This window comes from Amblyomma mixtum, chromosome 3, assembly GCF_055824585.1.
Source record: "Amblyomma mixtum isolate Tamu chromosome 3, ASM5582458v1, whole genome shotgun sequence".
Classification (NCBI taxonomy): Eukaryota; Metazoa; Arthropoda; class Arachnida; order Ixodida; family Ixodidae; genus Amblyomma; species Amblyomma mixtum.
The window spans coordinates 159723806-159751046 of record NC_143014.1 but is presented as its reverse complement, the minus strand read 5'-3'; the positions used below and the strand labels follow the sequence as shown (position 1 = coordinate 159751046).

Below are 27241 nucleotides of genomic sequence, written 5' to 3'. Positions count from 1 at the left end.
GAGATATGGAGACCCAAGTTAAGGCTATGATTAATCAGGCTCTTCCCACAACTGAGCGTCGCACTCTAGTCGAACTCCTTCTGAAGCACGTGTTCGTGTTCGACTTTGCCAAAGACGATTCTACACCACCGCCTACCAGTCGTATTCATCACACGATCAACACCGGCTCCGCACCTCCTATACGCCAGAAGCCCTATCGAGTCTCAGCCACTGAACGTAAGTTAATAGATGACTAAGTTCAAGAGATGCTAAAGCGAGGCATAATTCGAGAGTCTTCCAGTCCTTGGGCAGCTCCAGTTATCCTTGTTAAGAAAAAAGATGGCACATGGAGGTTCTGTGTTGACTACCGTCGCTTAAGTACGGCCACGAAGAAGGACGTCTATCCGCTTCCACGTATAGATGACGCAATTGATTGTCTGCACTCCGCTTCATACCTTTCTTCTATTGATTTGAGATCCGGCTACTGGCAAATCCCCATGCACGCTGCAGATAGGGAAAAAACGGCATTCATAACACCAGACGGACTTTACGAGTTTAACGTTATGCCTTTCGGATTATGTAACGCACCTGCAACATTCAAGCGGTTCATGGATACAATCCTGCGTGGCCTTAAGTGGCAAATTTGTTTATGTTATTTGGACGACGTTGTAATTTTTGGCAAAACGTTTAGTGAGCACAACAGCCGCCTGGATATTGTGCTTGATTGCATGGAACGAGCTGGCCTTATCCTCAATTCCAAGAAATGTCATTTTGGGAACCGTGAAACAATTGTTCTTGGTCATTTAGTTGATAAAGAAGGGGTTCGACCAGATCCAAAGAAAATTGAAGCTGTCAAAAGTTTTATGGTGCCTCAATCAGTGAAAGAGCTGCAGAGTTTTTTAGGACTCTGCTCGTACTTTCGACGCTTTATAGCTAGGTTTGCGGACATCGCTTACCCACTGACGTGTTTGCTGCATAAAGATGCACCGTTCAATTGGACCAGCGAATGTGACGCAGCTTTCCGACATCTGAAATTTCTTTTGACCTCGGGCCCCATCCTACGCCACTTCTGCCCATCTGCACCAATTGAAGTGCATACTGATGCAAGTGGTATCGGTATCGGCGCTGTACTTATACAACGCCATGGTCACGATCAGCACGTGGTAGCATATGCCAGCCGTTCATTGAGTAAGAGCGAAAGAAATTACACGGTTACTGAGCAAGAATGTCTCGCCGTTGTTTTCGCTGTCCAGCGCTTCCGCTCCTATCTGTACGGGAATGCTTTCACCGTCGTGACCGACCACCACTCGCTTTGCTGGCTAGTGAGTCTTCGTGACCCCTGTGGCCGGCTTGCTCGATGGGCTTTGCGCCTACAAGAATTTAATTTCACTGTGGTGCATAAAAGCGGCCGTAAACACTCAGATGCCGATTGTCTTTCCCGTTTGCCGCTTCAAACGACTGATGACGACGCAGACAACTTTGATGAATGCTTGGCGTCACTTTCACAAGCCTTCCCCGATCTTCAAGTTTTCCGAACTGAGCAACGCAAAGACCAAACATTAACCTCTTTGTTTGATGCCGCTCAAGATTCTGTAAAAAATACTTTTTGCATTCGCGACGGTTTGCTTTATAAGAAGAATTTCGCTTCTGGAGGAGCACGCATGCTTCTTGTCGTACCCGAAAACCTACGCTTCACAGTTCTTGAAATGATGCACGACGACGCCACGTCTGGGCACTTGGGAGTGACATGCACACTCCACCGCACACAACAACGATTTTACTGGCCTAACATGCGTTCAACCATCCAGCACTATGTAGCCAGCTGTGTGCAATGCCAGCGCTTTAAGCTGCCGACTTCAAGTCCACGTGGCAAACTGCGGCCAAACACACCTCCAACAGCCCCGTTTGAGCAAGTTGGCATTCACCTCCTTGGACCTTTCCCACGGTCCTCGAAAGGAAATCGATGGATTCTTGTGTGCGTAGACCACTTAACCCGTTATTGTGAGACAGCCGCGATACCAGCTGCTACTGCGTCTGAAGTATCTAACTTCTTACTTCGATTCGTCATACTTCGGCACGGCCCTCCTGCAGTTCTCATTAGCGACCGTGGACGCCAATTTACAGCGGACGTTGATGAAGAACTTCTCCGCCTCAGCAGCTGCAGTTTTCGCCACTCCACGCCATATCATCCCCAAACGAACGGTGTGGTAGAACGCACTAATCGGACGCTCACCACCATGCTTGCTATGTACGTCGCTGCAGATCATAAGGACTGGGATGGCGTCCTCCCGTTCATTACTCATGCATACAACACAGCGCAACATGAGACAACTGGCTACAGCCCCTTTTACCTGCTCTATGCTCGCTCGCCTCGCTGCGGCCTTGACACCATTCTACCATTTTTCATCCACGACGAACCTTCTCTTGCGACCACACTCTGCAGAGCTGAAGAAGCTCGCCAGCTTGCCCGCGTTCGAGTTTTATCTTCGTAAGAGCGTTCCAAGAACCGCTACGACGTCCAACACCAAGAAGTTTCTTATGTTCCTGGTGACATTGTGTGGTTGTGGACCCCTCTACGCAAGCGTGGTCTGTGTCAGAAACTGCTATCCCACTACACTGGACCGTTTGTTGTGTTGGAGTGCATAAGTGACGTTAACTACGTTATATCACGACTAACTGCTAGTGGTCGACGGTCACGCCAGTCTCAGGTGGTGCATGTAGTCCGCCTCAAGCGATTCCATCCACGATGGTCTATTTAACTCGCCCGACGGGCTTCGTCTACGAGGAGGGAAATGTCACGTGCTTCCACAGAACCTCGACGGAAGAAGCAGAAGATGAAGGTCTGACCAGCAGAGAGAAAGGAAGAGAAAGAGCTGAAGGACGCTGGTAGCCTTCCTGCTTCCATCCTGCTCCGACCGATCCCCTCTGTGAATAAACCCCCGTGCGTGCTAAGCACGTAACAATATATATATATATTCTCGAGAGGCTGCTCGGAAAGAGCAAGCAGACTGGCAACCCACCCCAAGGAACCCAAGTCCCACCGATGGCAGCACCTGCCATAGAAGGGCAGGGGCGCTTGGCTTGACCGCTGCGCCACTGCGTCAGGAGTGGCATGAGGAGTCCCAGGGATCTATGAAGGTAGATGGGAAAATGACGAATTCCGCATACATGGACATTAACCCACTATCGCTATCCGAACTTCCATCGATGAACACTGGATCTGAACACCGGAGCCGAAGTGAAAACCGAACTGCTAGCGCACCGATATCGCATCTGGACTAATTACGCAAATCGACCATAATTTTTCTTTTGTTCCTACTAGTGCACTATTACTAGTGCAGTAGTGTAGACTGATCTTCAGTGTGATTATGCTTTAAGTGCGTGGGCAAAACGACCAAGTACCTTTCTTTGCTGCTGCAATTAATGTTGACTGATATGAATTTTTTTTATTTTTTAAGTATTATTTATGTATATTTATTTATTCGTTAATTAATTAATTGAATAAATAAATAAATGGTTGATTGATTGATTCATCGATTGATCGATCCATCGACTGACTGACTGACTGACTGACTGACTGACTGACTGACTGACTGACTGACTGACTGACTGACTGACTGACTGACTGACTGACGGACGGACGGACGGACGGACGGACCGACCGACCGACCGACCGACCGACCGACCGACCGACCGACCGACCGACCGACCGACCGACCGACCGACCGACCGATCGAACGAGCCCTTCAGCAGATATGCAAAGCTTTCTTTCAATTGGACTTTCCCTGTCCTGTATGTGTGTTTGGAGACGCATTTGTGACGCTCCAGTCTATCAATTCGTATATACGGGATCGTTGCGCGTGCGGTTGTTCAAAGGCTCCAGGTGTAGCGATTACATTGCAGAGTTCTCGCGTGTGACCCGCCCGCAATAAGGCGGTGCCCTTAAATAACATTGATGGAAATAGAAGGCTGCTGCTTCAAAGGGCTCCCATAAAGCAAGAACCCCTAATGAACCTTTCTGCTCTGCCGCCCTGTCTTAATTAGCTACCCAACTTCGTTCTCAGGCCAGTTTCGCAAGTCCCGTCGCTGTGTATCTTGGAACTACGCTTACCTGGCTAACCTTTTCCACGCTAAGTTGTTTCTCTTTTTCTATCTCAGCTCTGTGGACTCTTGCCCTGTTCGGTTCACTGTAGACACATGTGCAGAGTTTACCCTTGATTAAATTATCTTTTCAGGAAAGCCTCATTGGTTGTTTTCGTTTTGAGCAGCGGTGTTTAATTTTATTTCGCTTTTACGATTATAAACAATACGCGTGCCAGCGTCCATAGCGTATACCTTGCCTCCCATTCTGTATTAACGATTACCAGCAATGAAGGCTGCGAGTCTTGAGGTAGTCGTTAAAACGCAGGTTAGTAAATGAAGTAGTCGACCACGCAGTGAGCGCACTCTCACTGCATACGGAGGCGAGCTTCGGCCCTTGGCGGTCGATGGAGACACCAGGTTCTCAACTGATCAATCGATGGCGTGTGCGTTTTCACAAAAGTGAATAAACTTTTTCTTCTTTTTTTTAAACAATATACTTCTTTTTCCCTCATGGCCTGGATAGTAGTCTTTTACTGAAAATATTAAATGCTTTGCAATGACCTCGGTCGCCTGATCTGCATTCATGAAAAAAACGCACGAATTGCGAATTGTTAACTGAAACCGATAAGACGAAAACCTGCAGGCCGGGCAGTTTTTATTTCACCCCGTCTATGCGTCTAGTTAATGATTCGATGAAAATTCGTCAAGTCGAGCATAAAACAGCTAAATATAAGATTAAGAGCCCGTGACGAAATCATAATTCAAAGACGTTTCAGAGCCACTGCAGGTTTCTGGACCACAATAAAGAGGACAAGAGGAGTAGGGGAAAATTTAAAGGCATTTAAATTTCTCTTCTTTTCTACCTAATTGTGATCAAAGAAACCATGTGGACTGTGAAATGGCTTTTCATTTTGACTTGGTCAGTGACTGTAAATCCCATTTTTTTTTTGCTATCTAACAGTCCGAATTCACAGACTTACACAGGCAAGCTCCATTGCTATGGTTTGGTTGGTTGGTTTATTGGGGTTTAACGTCCCAAAGCGACTCAGGCCAACTGCTACGCTTCTTCAGCAAGCATCTACTTTTTTCATCTCTCGTTCTCGTGTTTTGTGTGAAAAAAACGCTGCATGTTTTAGGAAAAGTGAGCCTTTAAAATCTCTCGCATTACTGAAGCCTCTCCGTCAGCTCTACATAACCAAATGAGACGCTTACCTGGCATTTAACAAGTGGCCTTTCAGTTGCTAGACCAGCGCTTAGACAACTGAGTTGTGAGCTCCTGATATCATCCCAGCGCAACATAACACTTTTTGAATCACATTTAACCGTCCAAGAAGTGTTATGGTGCGCTGGGATGATATCAGGAGCTCACAACTTAGTTGTCTAAGCGCTGGTCTAGCAACTGAAAGGTCACTTGTTAAATGCCAGGTAAGCTTCTCATTTGGTTATGTAGAGCTGACAGAGAGGCTGCAGTAATGCGAGAGATGTTAAAGATTCACTTTTCCTGAAACATACATTACAATTCATCGCCCATTTCAGCGTGGAACACGGGGGAGTTCTGCAACCGTCGACTTAGGGCATTGGACCCTGCACTGCGCCTGCGTCTTCCGTGTGATGTGCCGCGTCGTGAAGCAACATTACTGTGTCGTCTATGGCTCGGCGTTGCCTTCACAAATAAGTATGCTTTCCAAATCACGATGGCCGACAGCCCTTCTTGTGTAAACTGTGCCTGTAAAGAGAGAATCACTCATCTCTTGTGTGAGTTCCCTGTCTTTGGGACCGAAAGACATAAGCTGCGTTGTGCTCTGGACCGTCTTGATACTCGCCCTTTCACAGAGGCCAAGATCCTCGGTCCGTGGCCACAACAGTCGACTGCCATCAAGGCTTACAAGGAACTGTTTTGTTTTTTTGAGAGAGACTGCCTTTATTGACATGACTGTTTCTCGTTCCTTCTCCTTTCCCTCTTTAATCCCCTCATTCCCTTCCCATGTGCAGGGTAGCCAACCGGAATCCTTTCTGGTTAACATCCCTGCCTTTCCCTCTCTCTGTATCTATCTATCTATTAATCGCCCACCCGAAGGTCTTACAGAGAGCAGAACCGGAAAAAATGTAATTGTTCCGGACATGTCCAGAATATGCTCATGATACATGTCTAGCATTGTGGACTTGTCCAGAATACTGGCATCACAAAGCACATGGGAGTTTTTTATTTCGTTTGTACTGAAAGCCTGTCGCCGCGGCCAGAATTCGAACTGGCGAATCTTGGCTTAGTTGCCGCACGCCTGCACATACGGCAAGAAACATTGAAGGGAGGGGGAAAATTTTGCGGATGTGAAGCGACTAGAATGCAGTATTTAGCAAGAAAAAAATTACCTTCTTATTATGCGCACCAATTTAACTAGCATTTTAAGTCAACAATCAAGCGAGCAATATCAACTGAGTGAAGGACACGGCTGAAAATTATTAAACTTATTTTGGGGCAAGCTATGACGCAAGCGTAAAAAAGCACAAAAGCACTATGACTGCAACACTTCTCACTGCGCAGAGTGTGGCCAGACGGGTCAGAGAGCTCGTTCCCTGCACTGTATTTTTCCGCCATAGGATTCTGTATTTTCTGTCTATCACGTTACAGGAAAATCGACGCATTTTGATGAAGCTCACTCATCGCATGCTCAAGAACTTTCGTAAACTCGACATCAGCATTTGTGTAAATACGTCATCATCCAACGTTGCCCGGTACCTTAGCGCTCCCTTAAGGCCGGGATACATGCGGCGTTTTTTTCGACGACATTCGCGCGGCAGAAAACGTCGCGGCGGCGCGACGCCCGGCTGGAGATACATGGAGCGTTGGAGCGGCGGCGCGCCGCCGCGTATCCCTCGACGCGAAAGCAAATGTGATCAACAAGTGGCAAACACCACTGTGCAAGGAGGTCTGTGAGAACAGCGACGCTGACCATTCTGTTAAAATCAGGAAAGGTTCACTTCGACACCATTGTACAAATTTTAACACGCGCGCTTAAGTATCTATAAAGATTTGCGTGCTCGAATGCATGCCGTCGCGTACCTTAGGACGCCCGCTCAGCCGCGGACACCAGCGGCTGCAGTTTTCTTCGACAGATTCGCTTCAGGGAGGGAGCGCAGGCATTCCGATCCAAGATTCGGCCGTGTTCTCCAAAAAAAGCGACACTTCAAGCCTGATGAAGCGTTTATTTTCACGACAATAACATTTCCGTGCCAAAAACACGGCGCAGCTCGACGGCCATGGCGGCCATGTTGGCGGCGGCAGGCAGAGGACCGGAAGAGCGGGCTTTCTGCGCTGCCATTGGCTCGCTTCAGCCGCCGCTTCCGGTCTCACCGGACGCCGCGCGTCAAAATCTAGCCGGTCCTGATCGGCGGCGGCGGGCGTTTTTCTCGACGCCGGGCGTCAAATCTGCGCCGTCGGGCGAAAATCGACGACGCGCCGCGGTAAAAACGCTCCATGTATTCCGGCCTTTAGAGCCTTTCCGCCGTTGAAGAAACGTTTTACTCGTGCGAAAACCACGGTTCTTGCGAGCTAGATTTATGGCCCTGTAATGGACGCTTGCGATCGATTAAAGAAGTTGCTTCGGGTTTGAACAATAGCAAGTTTTTCTTCGGTCTTGAGAAAGTGGAAACCTTGAACGTGCTCTGGGACGAACACTTGCCGCAATGAATTGACAGAACCGAGCACGTTATTGCGATACGTACTCCCAGAATTTTTAGGGAAGTTTATGGTAAGAAACACGCACCTTCAAATAAAACTCGGGAGCACGGGAAACGAACATGGGAAAACAAACGCGGGGAACAAAGATGGAGTAGTGATTAAATTAAGGTGTAATACGTTAACATAATGACTTGAACACCGCGTCTGTTTAAGTGCTTGTCGCATAAGTTAAGGTCACTGATCAAAGAGCCAACGGGAAGGCGGGTGATGTATATTCTGAATTGTAGAGGGAAAATTTAGATTTTTAGTGCAAAGAAAGACTGTGAAGAAAATTGTAATGTCAGGACACTTTGTTGAACGTCCTTACGGAACGTATTAATTTAGGAAAGCACTTGGAGCCAGATGAGATGAGCGTCACGTTGAAGAGATGAATGTCTTGTTTTGAACGTATGCAGACGCACACTAATTCCAAAGCTCCAGACAGGACTCTGTCGAGAAGGGCTATACCTATGTTTTGCGGACCTCAGTGGTCACTTCATCATTTGCGCATAGCTTATGGTCAGATCAAAAGAAAGAACAAAGATGTTCATGTTCCAAGATTCAACCAGCGATTTTATTCCGTAGCAATGCCTGAATAATCCGTTGATCAGTTATGACAATAGCTGGTGCTTATTGATCATGCTGCGGACATTTTAGTGAAAGAGCCGGAACTCCTTTGTTTATCGGCCTTTTTATTAGCTCTGACGGCCGGAAACGCACTCCAGCCGTGCCTGAAGAGGGGTATTAGCCTCATTGATTGTACAAATCTTGCCGGAATCCATTTCGCACATCTGATCAGTTGCGAAGCAATACACATAACATCTGTTCTTATCACGCGGCTTTATAAAGCTAAGTATGAATGCCGCCGTCTACGCCTGCAGAATTTCATTCGCTTTTTCGGTTGAAGGCACGTGACTGGGGAAAGTCATTGTTGAGAAAACATCCTGATTACTTATACATGGCACGCCGAGATAAAATTTTGAGTTCTCTATTGAGTTCAAAGAAGCAAACTTCACTACAAATGGCTGTGATTTAACAAATATTGATATTAGTTCTAGAGGTAAAGTGTATAGTTAGTTTTATTTCTTTGACCAATGCTAGTTTTTGCTCTTTCGCTCAGAGTTTCGACGTGTGTGCATGAAACAAATTTAATTTCACGGTCTCTTGTGTGATTGGACAACCGTGGCGAATTAAACTCGCTTGTTCTATTGAAATTAAAAGAGAAAATTCAAAGGTGTTGCATGACTTCCGGACTTTCTGCGAAAGCGTCCAGGAGAAAGACCTTTCTGCGCGACATAAGAGCTGCCTAAAAGCGCTGCTGTAGATCCTTCCTTTAGTCTGCTCAGGGAACAAAAAGGAGCAAGGCTCCATGGTTTACTTACTGCCAAGGATACAGACAGGAGTCAAAAATTGCTCCTGCATGATGGAGTCACTGGCCGCATGCTTTCGCTTGGCCTTTAGTTTCCGACAACTCTGATAAGAGCTGCTTGGTAGTGTCTTCACCGCGTGCGAACAAAATAGGTCGTTTGTTTCCGTCTGAATTTGTGTTATTATTTTTTGCTACAGGTTCAGAGATTTCTGTATTTCGCGACTAGAAACAGAAAGGTACAAGCCAAGGTGCAGTTGTTTTGACATTGTTGAAATATGTGTCAGTGACAGGCGGGACTTAATGAGATATAAAACGATGTTGTGTGCCGCAGGATGCAGGCTTCCGGCAAAATTTGTGTTTTTTGTAGGACGAAAAGCGGCCCAGTGTACAAAATGGAGCAACCATTAGTTTACATTGCTAATAAAAGATTTGAGGAGCAACTATGTATCTATTTTCTAAAGCTGCTTGATGTTGAAGGTGAAAGGAAAGAAGCATATTGTGGGGCTGCAGATCAGGCCTCAAGAAAAATTTTTCCAGTGTGAGGCAGAATTTTTCTGTCGAAGGAAGGAATTTTGTACAAGAATTCGTCTCACGGATCTAGAGGACGCATGCAGTGGTAGCGCACAAGTATCGAAGCTAGCATGCTGCCGAGGCGCCGGTCAATATATATTATGAAGTGTCGCTGTTTGCTGGCTTTTTCATGTGAATTCGTCGGGATGGGGTGGTATGGGGTGAATCAATGACTATCGCTCCAGCTCACATTAAGCATCACCACGCAGAAACAACAGGCAGCGGTGAGAACTGTTCATGGGACGCAAAATATAAAGTGAGATTGTGAACAAACGTATGCGCGACGAAGCTGCCAAGACATTTTGACAAACGTGGTCTTTATTTATTTCTAATTTGTCTTGTCAGTTTAGCACGTGACTGAAATAGTTGCAGAGGAGTGTGGTGCATTTGCGATGCGCTCGTAGTGCTCTACAGGGTTTAGACAGAAGAATCGGCACATACAAAACACTGCATAGAACGTATCTAGACCATTAAGAGCCAGGCAGAATCCACACATCACGGCTCTGCAGCACTTCTGGCAACGCGTGAAGTGGCCTGTAGACTTGTGAAAAGCACTGTAACTACACCTGAATTATTAAAACGTGAAACAGAATTACGAAGAACCCTACTCATTCACTTCGATCACAGCGTGTATCGTTTTTCGGCTGCGTTCAATTTTTGTTCCAGGGTTTGATGTGCTTTGGGTAATTGTATGACGTTATCTCGTAAAATATTACGTCGTGAAGGCTTCCCGCGAAAAATAAACAAATATATAAAAAAGCCCCATTTCCTCTGTTTTTCCACTTAACTTCGAGCGGGTAATCACGGCTGGGAGAAGAAGCATTTCCCTAATTATTACGCTTGGAAAGATTTGGCCTCGTCTTGAGACGCTTCACTTATGATTAACGCGGCGAGAGGGGGGATGCGCTGAGCCGTGGATCACCTCCGCGATGCACTGACAGCTCGCTCACTCTCCAGAGTTCCGAGGCGTTTCTTCGCGCCTCTCTTCCGATCTTACGCGCTCGCGAAGACTGCACTTTCCGCTAGGCTGCGAATTTTCATCACCGTAAATGGAAGCTGGCGGGGGACCACAATTAAACTCTTCTTGCCTGAACTTCAAGAAAAATATTGCACTTGTGTTCTTGGTGGGCTTCAGTGCGTTGCTTAAATAATGTAGTGTGACCGAGATGCACTGTTTTTGTTTTTCAAGTGGTTAACAAACCTTTTTCTTAATAAATTGTCCTAATGGCTGCCTACGTATTTGGCTGCAGTTTCCTCGTGCATGCGACCTATTAAATGCAGTTTCTAAGCGCAGTGCATGTGAGAAAATTGAAAACTAAACATTTCCACAGAATTGCCTGTCTCGTTGTGTTGCGGTTGTTGACGTGTCATAGTTCATTATAAAAATGGAAAAAAAAATTCGCACAGTATTTCCAAGAAGGTATTGAGTAGCAACAGAAAACGTAAACGCGTAAAATAGATACTTAGGCGAAGCGCGAGTGTGCTTGAAAGTGATATAAAGAAAAAATTCACTCTACAATTCAGAAATAAGCAAACGTCCAAACCTAGTCACAGAGGAGAACCAAATGACTAAAAGTGCGAACATTTTCATAAAAATATTTTCATAAATTTTCATAACATTTTCATATATATATATATATACACACACTCCCAAGGTTAGGTTGTTTGCAAACATAAATACCCCCGAAAGCAGAAGGCTTGACAGCCGTCGCCGTAGCTCAGCGGGAGAGAACCGGACGCGTAATTCGGAGGCCGTGGGTTCGGATCCCACCGGCGGCATGTGGTTGTTTTTTCTTCTGCTTTTCTAATCAATTAGCTTTAAGCGATAACATATTCAGTAATATTATAAATTAATCAACACCACAAAATAAATAAATAACTTAAAAATCCAATGTGCCCCTTGGTGTCTGTGGCTGTTGGCTTCTCTCATATTTATAACGAGCCCCTCATTCCCCTTTCCTTGTCTGCTTAATTGCTTAACGAGGGCCTCGGTTCTGGCAGCCTTGATGCCTTAGGAAGCATAAGAGGGTTCTCACACAGCTTCCACCCTCGCCGTTCGATGACGTTCTACGTCACATCAGCGGTAACTCAGGACGTGCTACGTCCGCCTCTTAAGAACGTGGGTGGCGCTGGTGAACACCAGACGAAGACAAGTCCCCTTGTCGAAACGTTGGCTCAAGCAACCTGAGGTTTTCCCCTCCCTTGTTCATTTTTGTGATCGCAAAGGACCATCAACCACACCTTCTCTCTACCATGGACTCCCAAGGTTAGGTTATTTGTAAACATAAATACCCCCGAAAGCAGAAGGTTTGACAGCCGTCGCCGTAGCTCAGCGGTAGAGCACCGGACGCGTAATTCGGAGGTCGTGGTATTGGATCCCACCGGCGGCATGTGGTTGTTTTTCTTCTGCTTTTCTAATCAATTAGCTTTAAGCGATAACATATTCAGTAATATTATAAATTAATCAACACCACAAAATAAATAAATAAATTAAAAATCCAATGTGCCCCTTGGTGTCTGTGGCTGTTGGCTTCTCTCACATACATATATATATATATATATATATATATATATATATATATATATATATATATTTGTGTGTGTGTGTGTGTGTGTGTGTGTGTGTGTGTGTGTGTGTGTGTGTGTGTGTGTGTGTGTGTGTGTGTTAATAACAGATATCTGAAACTTTAACCGTTTTAATTGGTGTCTTTCTACTAGAAAACCATAGCTTGAGCTGAACTTGGAGATAACCTCGCGGCATAAAGAGACAAGAAACGTTGCTGTAAACGAGGTCAAACTAACATCACATCGTCCCGCCAGTGCTGTATGCGTTGTTCTTATACGAGTTCAGATGCAGCGTTACAGGAGAATAAAAACTTTCCGCTTGGCAGGAATAAAACTGTAGGCAGTTTACTCTGCCACCTTTCTCATAATTCTTGTTCGAAAACAACCTACCTCGGCCATAACCTAGGGTCGAACTTTTTCACATTGGCCCAATGTCCCCTTTATTTGTCCGCGGAAATACCATGTACTATGTCAATATATCGGCTTGTCAAGTATGTTTCCGCAGACGCTTGTGGAACTCAGGGATACTGAAGACTAAACTTTTCTATTATTTCCGGTGCACGTAGCAAACATTGCTGCTTTTCCAAGCCACAATTCTTCCTTGTAATATTCACTATCTTTTTAGTAACTAAGTGAATAGAAGTTTTAACTCCTAAATGAGCATGTGGGGCTCAAAGAAGTCACAATATACTATGTTTTTCGCGGAAGTAGTCAAACTTTGTCACATGAGTATAGTATCTTAAAACTATGGAGAGATTTGCATTTTGGAGGTCTAAACGAATATAAGTAAAAGTTTTCGTCATGTATTGAAGTCAAGGGTATTCTCGCCACTTTTCCCGCATAGGTTATAAACAAAAACAGTGTTGGTTCTTTCTTCGTCATTTAACAGTAATATGGCCCAATAACACATGCTCTAATATCAACACACTTCCTTGCAAACCCGATTACTTTGCTTGTGGTACATCATCCAAAATCTTAAGTGCAAAAGTAATTTAAACTAATGAACATGGCGTCAGCTTCAGGTCTGCATCATCTGTAAACTCCAACGCATTGCTGTTGCATTTGTACTCTGTTGAGTTCGCCCTTGTTAAAAGAGCTGTCCTCCACCAGAAAAGTGCAGCCTTGTGTTTTACTAGTCAGAATACGCCGTGAAAATATTTACGCAAGAACAAACAACGTCAGTATATTTTCCATACATTCGAAGTGATATTTCTTGGATAAAGAATGCATGTTTATGAAATGCTTTTCTTGTGCATTTTTTATTGTTAAAATACAAAAAGAAGACCAGGGTTTTTTTTTGCCTAACTGCCTTCAGACTATTGTAACCCTATATTGTTTTTAAGAAATTACGGACAGGACACACAAATGTACAGTAAACTCTACAAGAATGTCTTATCGTGACCGGAGCAACACGTTATATATTTGTTTCTGAGGTCCTCCCATCAATTAATTTTTATTTCTTGCGGTAGCAAATTACTGCTGCCCGAAAAATTTACCACCTTACGTGCAGTTACATTGCAAGGAAAAAAGAAGCTGAACATAGACCTGCTTTAATAACGTTTCATTTCGCATCATTTTCAAGCCAGGTATATAAACTTCGGTTTACGGCTAGGTGTTCCCGAAATAAGCGGATGGCTTTTTTTTTCTTTTGCCCTTTCAAGCATTAAGGTAGGCACAGTGTCTTCCAAGAACCAAATGGGAGACGGGAGCGTTTTCTCCTTGCTGCTTTCATGGCTTTTCTGCTTTTTATTTATATTCCTTACCGAGGAACAAAGTTACGACTTCTCGTTTACGACCTGAAATGGACAGCTGAGCTCAGCGGCGAAACATTCACGAAAGACGCGAACATCGCGAAAAGACATCGCGAGTGAGATTTCCCGACGTAAACTTGGAATGACGGGTCCAGGAAAAGGGGGGTGAACAGAAATTTTGCTTTCTTTGTTGTACTTTCACCAGGCTTCATATTCCCGCGTGGCTGACCACGAGATGCATATCACCTCGACGTCATTTAGGATCCACGTCGATTTTACCTCGATATTCTCGGTCCGCGTGCCAGCCTGAGCTTGCAACCTGTCTGCCCAAGGCAAGAAATAGAAATATGAAAAATAGATTGGCGATGGCCTTTATGGTCATTCCGCCGCGACGTCTATGAAATACGTCCACCTTGAAACGCGACAAAGCCATAAGTTTACTGGCTATAACCTGTGAGGACGACTGCACCTCTTGGTGTACTTTGCAGCTTCCAGCGCTCTTTTTTTTTCTTGCTTCGCATGGATCGTATTCAACTCGATACGACCACGCATGCGGACGGCGTAGCTGCGCGTTGAAAAATGCCTTTTACGTTTTGTACCTACGCTGCGCTTTGTGCCGTTAGCTGGTTCCCATATAAAAAAAATCTTTACCTGAACTTAAATGTGGTAGCGCCAATCTATGCAACTTTTGTCTGATATTTAGCGTCAAAAAATCAATGGAGCTGACTGCTTTTCATTACTGCCATACGAGGCCGCCAGTCTAAAGATATTGAAAAGCTCTAACGTATCAATAAAACAAAGTAGTGAGAATCCACTGAGAAACACGGCAATGCTAGCGGTCGATGTAAGCAATCATTGCCAGTGCGCATGAACGAGCATGTGGTCCCGCACTCTGCAAATTTTTGTTTGCGGGCGGCACGCGCTCCACTTAACGCATAGCCGCGCTGCACTCAGTCACGCTACCCCCTTGGTTGTCTTACAGTGCTTGTCCTGAGTGCCGCTTGAAAGAGCTCCACCGATTGGAGTTCTCCGAGAGTGAAGTGAGCTGCCACATTTCATTTCCGGTGCGCGTTGGTGGTGTATGGATGGACCGCAGTGGGGTTTAGAGCGCTTCAGCCCAGCACATACTAGCTTTCTTCGGAGGTGCGTGGACCGGTGCCTCTGTTGCTGATCTGATCGAGCAGCGCGTTTTTCTACTAACGACGGAGGTGCATCAGATTATTCTGCGGCATGAGTTATTCAGAATGCCATTCATAGATCTTTAACTTTCCCTCACCGCCTGAAATAAAACGAGGAAATTCATTGGGGAAATGCACGGTGCGCTAGCTCTTCGCGCCCCAGAATAGCCGCGCTGTATCCTGCCTGCACTATCTGCCTTGAGTGCACTTTTATACAAAACAGCTGAAGTATTTCTGAAATGTTGCTCAACCTGGTGTTAGACTTTTGTATGTTATATGCGTTTCAACGCATTTCGACTTCGTTAGAAAGCACCACTCACTTCGGGGCAGAAGAATCTGCTCTCTTATTACCTGTTTGATACGGTTTCCTGCATATCTTCCTGCGGGTTATGGCCCTCGGCTGCTGACCCGAAAGACTCGGGTTGGATCCCGGCCGCGGCGGTCGAATTTCGATAGAGGTGCAATTCTAGAGGCCAGTGTTCTTTGCGATGTTAGTGCACGCTAAAAAACCCAGGTGGTCGAAATTTCCGGAGCTCTCTACTACGGCGTACCTCATAGCCTGAGTCGCTTTGGGACGTTAAACCCCATAAACCAAACCATATCGTCCTGGTGTATGATATTGCAGTACAACCTGCGCGCCTGCGCCGAAGTCTTCCCAGTGGGAAAACCGCGCTGAAAGCGTCAGCGTTGATCGCCTCTTCGGTGCTGTCATGACGACCGACCATGCCTCTGCTGATTGCACAGCGGTGGTACGGCCAGCTGCAGTAGCGCTGCCCGGGCGCCCTGCATGCCGATGACTGGGTCGCCAGCCCTGGACACGCCGCCCTCGGACCAGTAGACGGCCTCCCAATGATTCATGTGTGACCAGCACCCGCAGAGCGTGGCAATAATTGACCGCGCTGTCGTGGGCACGTGTGGTCCACGCTGGATGAGTCGCCTGTTTCGCTCCCTTGTATTTTGTTTTGTCACTGTACGCGCGCTCGGCTTTCGCTTTTTAGTGCAGCGTCCCGGAAGCGCAGTATTATCTCCGCCTTTTTTCCTGCCCCGAATCTATGAGAGTTCTTTCAGCACTGCGGGGAGCCCAGTATGTCTTGATTTCCTTGTTGGTCTTCTTTTCTTTTTATCTAGCAGACAGCGCGCAATGACGGAATGAATATTAGTGAGACAAGCGGCGGCGAAGTGAAAAACCGATATAGGTTATTTTTGCCCTTACTCTCTGTCTCAAATTTTCCGCTAAATACCCCTTTGCGGCGACCCTGGGTACGCCTGAAACGACAACACGGTGCAGTGTTCCGTTGCAAATGGCCTAAGGGAGGCTGAACGAAATGTACTGTTTATCGCGGCCCTCCCGCGGAACGTTTAGCCCTGTCTACTTTTATGGACGTGACCGAATGAGGGGTGTCTCCTTTATGGCCTCATTTAGCGTAATCGATTTCAAGCACGCGCCATACACGGTCATTTGTCACAGAGAGAGTCGTTTCTAGTTGGCTTCTTAACCTAACTTTAACCGCTAATACGTTCCCGTTAACCTCCGGGAATTTTTGAAAGTAAACAAGAAAAAAGGACACGGTATGTGGTGTTTAACGCCCCAAAGCTGCACATAGACTATAGGGGTGTCGCAGTGGTGGGCTTCGGATTACTGTCGACCACCCGGGGGTTTTTAACGCGCACTGATATCGCACAGCACTTCAGGGTTTTCGCATTTCATCTCCATCGAGATGGGTAAAATTGATAAATACTTGCAAAGAAAATTGACATTAAGAAAATATTTCCAAAAAAATAATTTCTTTGGGAAAGTACTCCCAGTCAGGTAAGGGCCCCGCCGCGGTGGCTCAGTGGTTACTGCGCTCGGCTGCTGGCCCGAAAGACGCGGGTTTGATCCCGGCCGCGGCGGCCGAATTTCGGGTAAGGCGAATTTTTAGACGCCCGTGTACTGTGCGATGTCAGTGCACGTTAAAGAACCCCAGGTGGTCGAAATTTCCGGAGCCCTTCACTACGGCGTCCCTCATAGCCTGAATTGCTTTGGGACGTTAAACCCTAATAAACCAAACCAGTCAGGTAACGGGATCCACAGTATACCGTGACTGTTTCCACTGTATACCGTAACTGTATACCGTGACTGTTTTCCCCTACGTATGCGTTGTTCTTTTTTTTTGTCCCTTGCACCTTTGAGGAATTTCTAAAATTCCATGCTGCGGCTTTAACGGTTCACTGAAAAGGTACTGATAAAGTCGAGACCGAGTGACTGGTGGCAACCTGCCGCCATACTGATTAGGCATGTTATTAGGGACGTGGTGCGAGGTGGACGCTCGCTCCAGGCCCACCGACCTTTCATTTCCTTCTCTTCCCTTCCGATCTTCTCTTCACCTTCTTTGATCGTTTCGCGGCCGCGGCAGTCGAATTTCGATGAAAGCGAAATTCTAGAGGCCCGTGTACTGTGCGATGTCAGTGCATGTTAAAAAACCCCAAGTGGTCGAAATTTGCGGAGCCCTTCACTGCGGCGCCCCTCATAGCCTGAGTCGCTTTGGGACGTTAAACCACCATAAACCAAACCATAAACCATCTTTCATTGTTTCCGCGTCTATTGGCAAACAGCCGTGTAGCATTGCTGCTTGGTTATTCATTTAGTTTGTCTTCTTTTTTTTTACTGCAGAGAAACCCGCGTGAATGGACATCATGGCGGAGAAAGCTGTCACACATGCGCTTTATGCATCATGTAGGTTTTAGGTTCCAACTAAGAAGTGGGCTCGCTGCTTGCAGGTTCATTCATAATAAGCTTGCATTAGACAGAGCCTTTGATAAGATGACAAAGAACAGCGGAAAATGAGGGATTCCGATTATTCTTTTCCCGCTGCTATATCATTTAAGCTTTCATGCTGGACACCCTATGCAGTGCCAAGCAATAGTTGCCAGTGTCAATAGGTAGCAGCCAAGCTACGTACATACTCTCGCGCATTTTCAGGGCTGTTGCTCAAACGTAGTCCTTCCCCACTCGTCGGGTACTAAAATTAAGAAGAGCGCACACTTCAGGCAAGAGGCGCGAAGGTAAGGGAATACTAGGGGACTTCGCCTAGTGAAAGATTACGATGAACGTGATAGCCATGCAAGTAGATGATTAGCCCAACGCGCACTAAACCCACATAGTTGGATTACATGACTTTAGCAACATCACGCAAAATCATACTTGCACCTGTAGAATAAGAGGTCTCCTTTATTATTATTATCTTCGACCCTAGCCGCGGGGGTCGAATTTCGTTAAAGGCGAAATGCTAGAGGCCCGCGTACTGTGCGATATCAGCGTACGTTAAAGGGCAACAGCAGCACTTTTTTGAGAATTTCGTGATATTCAAGGATTTAAATGTATATAGGCTGTAGGTAAAGCATGCCAAGTGTTTTTGCACTAGCATACAAAATAATGACGTAATCGACGACTGAATTTTGCGCTTCTCCTCAATGCACCGGAGCAGTGCAGAAAAATTCAGCGTGACGTCACGGAAGGTATGATTTTAAATTACCGCTGTCGTCAGCCACACCCTGCCCTTACTCGTTAGACGCTGCCAAACAACTCTCGGTATGATTGGCCTTCGGTGGTGTTGGTTTTTTCGTTCAAAGCGGGCGCTCGTGCGTTGGAAATGTACCGATACCTTCGATGACGTCATCATGCGCCCCTCATTTGGCATTGTGCGCTGCGGAGAAGCTTGAAGGTCGTCCGGATTTTAATCGGCGATTACTTCACTGCTTCAAGTGCTAGCCCAAAAAGACTTCGCATGCTTTACCTGCAAGTTTCACACATTCGACCCTCTTGAGCTCGTTGATTTCTAAAACCTATGCAGTTTCCCTTTAAGGAACCCCATGCGGTGGGGTTCCTCCTCCGCCACGGCGTCCCTCATAGTTTAAGTCACATTGAGATGTTAAACCTCATAAAACCAATTCCTGAAGTGAAAACTATCTCTCGACTACGACATGCTGCCATGCTGCCTATATAAAAACATTTTTTGTCGATATTATGCCGAGCAACAACGATTCTAAGGCGAGCTTTGCACACAATGAATACCATGTTGTACACCATACTTACGTCTGCATTGCAAATTTAATTACACTGTTGATGATGCTTCACGCAGATAGCGTGAATAACAGTGAAACACGAAAATGAGAATGGCAGAGCATTGCAGACCTTGGTAGTTTGAAATGCCGAAGTGGGTCGAAAATTTACACAAAGACCTGCAGCAGGAAGGCGTTTTTATTTTTTCTCTCAGTCAAATCGCTGAATAGTGCAGAGGTCAGCTCGAATGCACTCAGATCAAGACAAGTGATGTAGTTACCTTAACGGGATAGGTCTGTGTTCTCTAATATTAGCTGCGTTTTTATACTTCCGTACCTTTTTTTTGCTTTTGTTCAGACGAGATGGTTCACCACTAGTGCCTGATGGTCTCTTTACATATGCATTTTGCTACAGTTTGAAGCTGTGTAAGTTTCACGGTGCGTCGTCGTCTTGATCTCAGGATGGCACGCTTCATGTCATTCAAAGCCGGTTGCCGGAAGAATAGAGAGTCGACATTTACTGTTCGACCGAATTTCAAGACATACCTAACCTAGCCAAAATGAAGCGCTCAGGCGAGGGCTCGGCAGAATCCTGTGGGGCGAAGCGGGAGCACAGCGACTTATAGAAATAAGAATAAATGTTGTTTACAGAGATAATTTTTCTTCGTCCTTACTCGAGCTCATGCTTATTTTTTTTAATCGTAAAAATAAACTGTACCAGTTGAAACTTTTGCCACAGGTTTCGAGCGGTGCGTGAAATGCAAATACGAGCATTGCATTTTAGCTGTGGTCAAAAAGGAAACGGAACAGTGTTCGTGTTTCGAAGTGGTGTGACGCACAGCACCTTCGGATCATTAAAGGGCAACTGCAGCACTTTTTTGAAAGTTTCGCGATATTCAAGGATTCAAATCTATGTAGGCTGTAGGTAAAGCATGCCAAGTGTTTTTGCACTAGCATTTAAAATAGTGACGTAATCGACGATTGAAGTTTGCGCTTTTCCTCAATGCACCGGAGGAGTGCAGGAAAACTCAGCGTGACGTCAAAGAAGGTATGATTTCAAATTACCGCTGTCGTCAGCCACACCCTACCCTGACGCGTTAGACGCTGCCAAACAACTCTCGGCAGGGTTCGCCTTCGGTGGCGTTGGTTTTTTTCCTTCAGAGCAGGCGTTTGTGCGTTGGAAATGTACCGATACCTTCGATGACGTCATCATGCGCCCCCCACTTGGCGTTGTGCGCTGCGGAGAAGCTTGAAGGGCGTCCGGATTTTAATCAGCGATTAATTCACTATTTAAAGTGCTAGCCCAAAAAGACTTCGCATGTTTTACCTGCAAGTTTCACACATTCGACCCTCTTAAGCTCGTTGATTTCTAAAACCTATGCAGTTTCCCTTTAAGAAGCTTTGAGTGTCTGCGTGTGAGCATATTAAGGCGAAAACATTTATACTGATGAGTCGCCGGCGTGGTGCGCGTCCGCAGAAGTTGTCCTACCCTAGCTGTCAAACTGAAGACGTTATTAACATGGCGTAGTATGTCGTAACAAGAAATTGCCATTCTTTAGCTGTCAATTAATTTAAAACTGATGACGTCATTAACATGGCGTAGCATGTCGTAAAACGAAATTAACTATTAAAAAGAATTAACAAAAGTAATAAAATAATAATTAAAATAATTAATAAAAACTGATGACAACAGCGACATTACGTAGTACGTCGTAACAAGAAATTAATAATTAATATAATTAATTATAACTCTTACAAAATGGTAAAAATAACTAGCGGAAAACACTGATGACATCATCAAATGGCGTAGTATGTCGTAACCGGAAATGTACTGCGCATGCGCGTGACGTCACCTATGAGGTCATCACCACAGTCTATATATGGAGCGCCGACCGCTGCTCCGACTCCACCCTGGCATCTGCCGGCGCATGCGGGTGACGTGACCTATGACGTCATCACCACAGTAACAGGGGGAGCAGCCGAGGCGGGAATGGCTTTCGCCTCAACGCATTTTAGTAATAGCAAAGCGCCTCCCAGAATTTTTAGCCTGAGAAGTCCACAGTACCACACTGCGAATTTACATTGACGTCACTGCATCGTCTTCCGTTTTTGTCACCCACCTCGCTCTGCTAAGTTCATTAATAATGCTGCTTGAGTTTTCACATTTTTTATTTTAGGCTAACGTTGTGTAAAGCGATGTTCGAAACAATTTAAGAAATCCATACTTCTCTAATTATTGTTGCGCTGATTAACGGTGCCTTTTTCATAAATCTTTTCTGAGCCTTCAATGTATGTACACCCTTCCAATTTTTTAACCTGAACGCGCGAGCGTCGACTGCCCGGTGCAGCGGTGCATTGGCGAAGCAGAGCGGAAATGGGGAGAGGGGACGAGCATGCGCGCCGATCAAGTAGCTACAGCTATCGTCGTCTGCTTGGCTGTTGCGTTTCGTGCGACGCAACCCCTGCGAAGCAATCTTTACGGCCGAGTTCTCAGAGCGTTTGTTTCGTGTTATATCTGACGCTCTGGGGAAGTGCAAACGCGTAGCGTTCCAGGCACGACTCTAGGCTCCGGTTGCATTTGCGGGTAGCGTCTCGAGAGCATTTGCTTTAAATAGCGAAATTAAAGCGTCAATAGCGAGGGTCCTCTTCAGTCAGGTTTTTGTAAGGAACGATTGCCACTGGTTTCTTAGGCATGCTAGGCTGTTCCCAAATGTATGCTCTTTTACGAATCACCCACGCTGCATGCAGCGGATAAAAGCAATTGCTCGCAGCTTCTTGGGGCTCCGATGCATAACAGCCGATGATGGGCAGGGGTTGCTTTGCACTAATCAAAACAGCCTAGCAGACGAACCTTACTCCAGCAGCATGAATTGTGGGCGTGCCGTTGCCGTCGCAAGCTTTCTCCTCTCCTTCTTCCGGCGCCGTAGCGCCGGGCAGTCGACGCTCGCGCGTTCAGGTTAAAAAATTGGAAGGGTGTACATACCTCCTTGAAGGACGAGTGATCGCTGGGAATGTATGTTGTAATTATTTCTCATCGATGTATTCTTTAGAAGCTTTTGCCATTGGTAAGCGCAAGCATGAAGATAGGCGCATCAGGGCACACTGATTTCCACCTACCATTACTAACTTCTTAGGCGTCAGCCACTAAGGATAAAAGTGAGGATAATGAAATGAGAAAAATATAGTTACATATATGGCCCCAGTGCCATTTTGCCGAATCAAACGACGTTTTCTACTGTGCCACTATACAGGGTGTTTTTTTTTAGAAGGTCCAAAATTTTTAAAGAAAGGTAAATTCCTTTAGATTTATTTTAACCCTGGGGCTATACTGAGGGCTACGGCGGACACCAGGTAAGAGGCAAACTACTTTAATTAGTTCGCTAATTAACTGATTACATTAATTAACTTTTATAATTGTTATTTTAGGGGATATGTTGTATTAGCAGAATTGGAGATCGTCTTCCAAACAGTCCAGCCAAAAAAAAAAGATTTTCATGAAAAAATTTTTTGCGCGCGTAACGAAGCGAGAAAAAGTCTCCCTGGTAGGCAGCTTCACACTGTAACACAGCGTCTGTGCGCGCTCGCTCCGCCCTGCACTTTGTTTCAATGCGTTTTTGTTCCAGCGCGGCATTCCGTGAGGCCGCGGAGCGAAGCGAGATGAGCAGCGATAGCGCAGGCCGCCAGTCCGGGACGCTTGACGCAAAGCGCAGGGCGGAGTGAACTACGTCAGAGGCGCTCCCGCCGCTGCATTACGGTGTGAAGATGCCTTCCAGGGTGACTTTTTCGCGCCTCGTAAAGTGCGTGAAAAATTTTTAATTAAAATTGTTTTTTCTTGGTCGGACTGTTTAGAGGACGATCTCCAATTCTGCGAATACAACATATCCCTTAAAACAAAAATTAGAAAAGTTAATTAACATATTTAGTTAATCAACGAACTAATTAAAACAGTTTTCCTCTTGCCTGGTGCCCGCCGTAGCCTCCAGTATAGCCCCAGTGCTAAAATAAATCTAAAGCAATTTACCTTTTTTTTTAAATTTTGGACCTTCTAAAAAAAAACACCCGGTATTTTACGGATGAATATGTTCTAGGGAAGGGAAATCCTACAATTGTATTTTTTGGCGAACAGCTGTGGTACATCAAAAGTGCATTTTCAACCTTCCTAAACCTCAGCCTTCCTCTCTGAGTATTTGACAAACCTTTGTGCATAACAGCTGATGGCTGCGGCCAATCGATGAACGAAAGCCTGGAATCAGCGTCTAATATTCCCTGTGTATATAGCCCTTTTTAGCATCACCTGTCTTGCACCCTGTCCATACCAATTACATTAGCCATAACGCTCTTCGGCAAAGTCGTCCTTGCACCGTTAAAATCAAATCAGCATAATTAGTTTGGCATTACTGGCGCCATTTTTGCGCTGTGCGCGTGCATGTGGAAGAAGGGTCTTCAAGTTTCCTTGTGGCCACCGATCGGCACTGCTCCCCCCGCCCGTCATATCTCGCAAGGTCTTTCCCGGAAATGCACGCACATGCACGATGGATGGATCTACCGGGCAGCGACATGCGAAACAAGCACGTGGCGGCCCAGATAAGCGCGACTTCGTCTTAACGCTAACTGCTCCGAGGACAGAAGCAAGAACATTTGGAAGCTGAAGGTTGCCAGCTTTGACTACGAGCCCTCACGTATGCTCAGAGATCTTTTAGCGCGCAAAAAAGACAACTCGTGAAGACGTACTCTGGGGACAGTTTGCTTTCCGTAATAAAGGCAAAAAGAGGCGATGACGTGGATCAGCTCCGATGCGAAAGATAAGAGGCGACAGGGCACTCGCCACGCATTCACATGCTCTCAGCTTGTCGCAGGTTATCATCGAGCCGCCACGCCGCTAGCATCAGGGATTCGGTGCCTGTCACGGCTCTTCCCGTTTTGGGTCGCTCCATTCTGACGTCTTCCCGAAGTCCCAATTTCTAGTAATGGTTATCTCTTTATTTTTCCTTCTTTCTGAAGAGTTTTGTTGCATTGTGTACGCAGAGTATTTCCTTGAATTAAGCGTTAAATTTTTTTGATTTGGGTTTGGTTTATTGGGGTTTAACGTCCCAAAGCAACTCAGGCTATGAGAGATGCCGTAGTGGAGGGCTCCGGAAATTTCAACCACCTGGGGTTTTTTAACGTGCACTGACATCGCACAGTACGCAGGCCTCTAGAATTTCGCCTTCATTGAAATTCAGCCGCCGCGACCGGGATCGAACCCGCGTCTTTCGGGACAGCAGCCGAGCGCCGTAACCACTGAGCCATCGCGGCGGGGTCAATTTGTTTTCAGTCGCGAGCATTTTCATGATCAAAATCAGATGAGCAATCGATGCTCTGCGAACTTTCCTCTTTAAATGTAACTTCATTAACCGAACGAGAGGATTTCCCTATTCCCCGAACTTATTGCTTTTTCGTTTTTTTCTTTGCCCGGGTTAGACGGGCGTTAGCAAATGGTGTAATAATTCAAATTGTTTAGGGGAATCCCCGGATGTACAGTATATTTGAAATGAGGAAGTAATTGGTGATTATCATTACCCGGCTTGAGTGGATGTTAATGAGTAATTTCTAGTTTATTTCAAATATTGTCACGGCTCTTCTCACATCTCCCATTTGGACTTTATTGAATGGTTTTTCAAGGCGCTTCACTTTATATAAACTAGCAAGTTCACCTTCCAGCTTAAATATAAGAAAAATTAGAAGCCACTGCGGTCTTTGGAGAGTCGAAAGTCGATTGGTTTCGAAGAAAGGAGGCAACGGAAATGAACGTTGTAATTCGCAGCTAAGACGTTCGATCTGTTGTGACGATTGAAGATGCACCGCTTTGGGGAATATAGCGGATCACTAAGGTGAAGTATGCTTGCTGTGTGTGCGCAGTGAAACCGCAGAGCGTGGCCATCAGGGGCGCCCACGGACCCCTGTCGGCCAACTACCCGGCCGAAGTCGAGTGCGAGGCCGTGGGCTCGCGGCCGCCGGCCAACCTGACCTGGGACCTCGACGGCAAAGCGCTCACGTCCAGCGCACTGGAAGGAGGGGGCGCGCGGCCCGGAGCCGCCGCCAACGACGTCAGCGTCAGCGTGGTGCGGTTCACGCCGTCGCCTCGTCACAATGGGCGACCGCTGCGCTGCCGAGCGGCCAACCCTGAGATGCCGGACGACGTCATCGAGGACTCCTGGACACTGGACGTGCACTGTGAGTAGTAGGACAGCGGAACGCATGCATGCGATGTGATACTGTCTCGCTCGCTAATTCGTCGACAAGCTGACAGTGAAAAAGGGCTCCTTACGCTCAGCAGAAGAGCCGTATGACTGCATGCCAGGTTTCTGTCGTTTTCTATTTTTGTTTTTACGTGCCGACTCACATAACGTGTATGCACATGCGCATATCGCAGTTGTCTGCTCAGCAACGACTGGCGTTTTCTTAGTACTATTTCTACCTAGAGCACCTTTCTAAACGTAGCTGTAATTCCTGAAAGCGCGAGATATCTGCCAATCAGTTCCCCATATCTGTCTTCGTTAGTCATAGGAGGCACACAGCTTGAAAGATTGGGGATTGGCATGCGTATTTTTGCATTTCGAAGCTGTATGTGGATTATGAGGTGTGCCGTACTGGAGTGCTCTGGAATAATTTGGGGCACCTATAGTGTTCTTTTAAATGCAGTCACATGGTATAGCACACGTTCGTCTTCGCATTTCGTCTCTATTGAAATAAAGCCGCAATTTCCCCTGCTACTTTCGATTCAGTATGTAAACGTCGCAGCCAGTGACAAACCATGGCGGCTATAGCTTGAAGGAATCCAGTAGCCTGTATTTCTCTCTATAAGGGCTATTCTGTCTTGTTGATGCAAGTTTGCCGTTGTGCGGAAAGGGCGCGAGAGGACATATAGCTCCCTGCTGCATCTCCTGAGCCTGAAGATGCTTCGAAGCGTTCGCTCTGTTAGTCGCGCACATAACTTGGAAAGGGCACGTCCACATGACTGCTCCCTGCTTTCCTTCATGAAAAGTTTAAGGCTCCTTGAGTGGATGCCCGAAATAGTGTCTGAAAGGTTCTTGCACTCGCAATGCAGCATGTATTTTGTGCTGACCCTAACGCCCGTGTAGCCGCGGTGGCTCAATGGTTATCGCTGTTGATTTCGGACCCGAAGGACGCGGGTTCGATCCTAGCCACGACCGTCGCATTTCGATGAAGGCGAAGTGCTGGAGGTCCGTGTGCTGTACGATGTCAATGCACGTTAAAGAACCCCAGGTGGTCGAAATTATCTGGAGCCCTCCACTACGGCATCCCTCCATAGCCGGAGTCGCTTTCGGACGGTGAAGCCCATAAAACCATAAAACGTAACGCAGGTCATGTAAAAAGAGACAAATTTGCCGCCATCGCTGCCCTGGAACTCGCCCTATATCCGAGTCTGCTAGCCTAGTCTTCAATAAAATTATTGGGCATGTATTTGTATACACTATGTTTATTGCTTGAAACATGCTATAGTACCTTATGAACTCCTGAGTACTCAGAAGGTGATCATTCATAGTAGGGCGCGATGGTCGTCTCTGGCGCTCACCGATAGCAATTTTTTACAGCGGTGGTAATGGAAAATGCTAATGATCAGCATTCGCAAAAATGCCGTATCAGTGTAGCGTCATTGTGCGGTATTTTGCTTTAATTCTACATATCCAGGGAGTATGAAGAAATAGAACGCGCATAAGGTTATTTAGCGGTTTGGTATGAGAGGTTAATTTGATTCATGCACAGGAACACGTCTAGCTAAGTCTGAGTACATCCGAGGTATGTGTCAGCGCACTTGCCAACGAAATATTCGAAAGCATCTCTTGTGTTGCACCCCTGGAGCTTCCCCGCCTCCCCCGCCTTTGTGATGCTAAAAAAACTATTGTCTTAATTTTGTGCAGCGTATGTTAGCAGCCTGCCACCCAATTATGAATAGAACACCGACAGCTCGCACCACCCTTTGCTT

General features: G+C 46.2%; 1 protein-coding gene across 1 annotated transcript in view; it reads left to right on the top strand.

The window, feature by feature from the left end:
• LOC149352517 (hemicentin-2-like) overlaps nt 1-27241 on the top strand; it is a 584798-nt gene that overhangs the window by 507106 nt on the left and 50451 nt on the right. The window contains exon 6 of the mRNA XM_089577190.1: nt 25153-25467. Coding sequence (XP_089433316.1) covers nt 25153-25467 — 315 coding nt within the window. The remainder of the gene's footprint in view (nt 1-25152; nt 25468-27241) is intronic.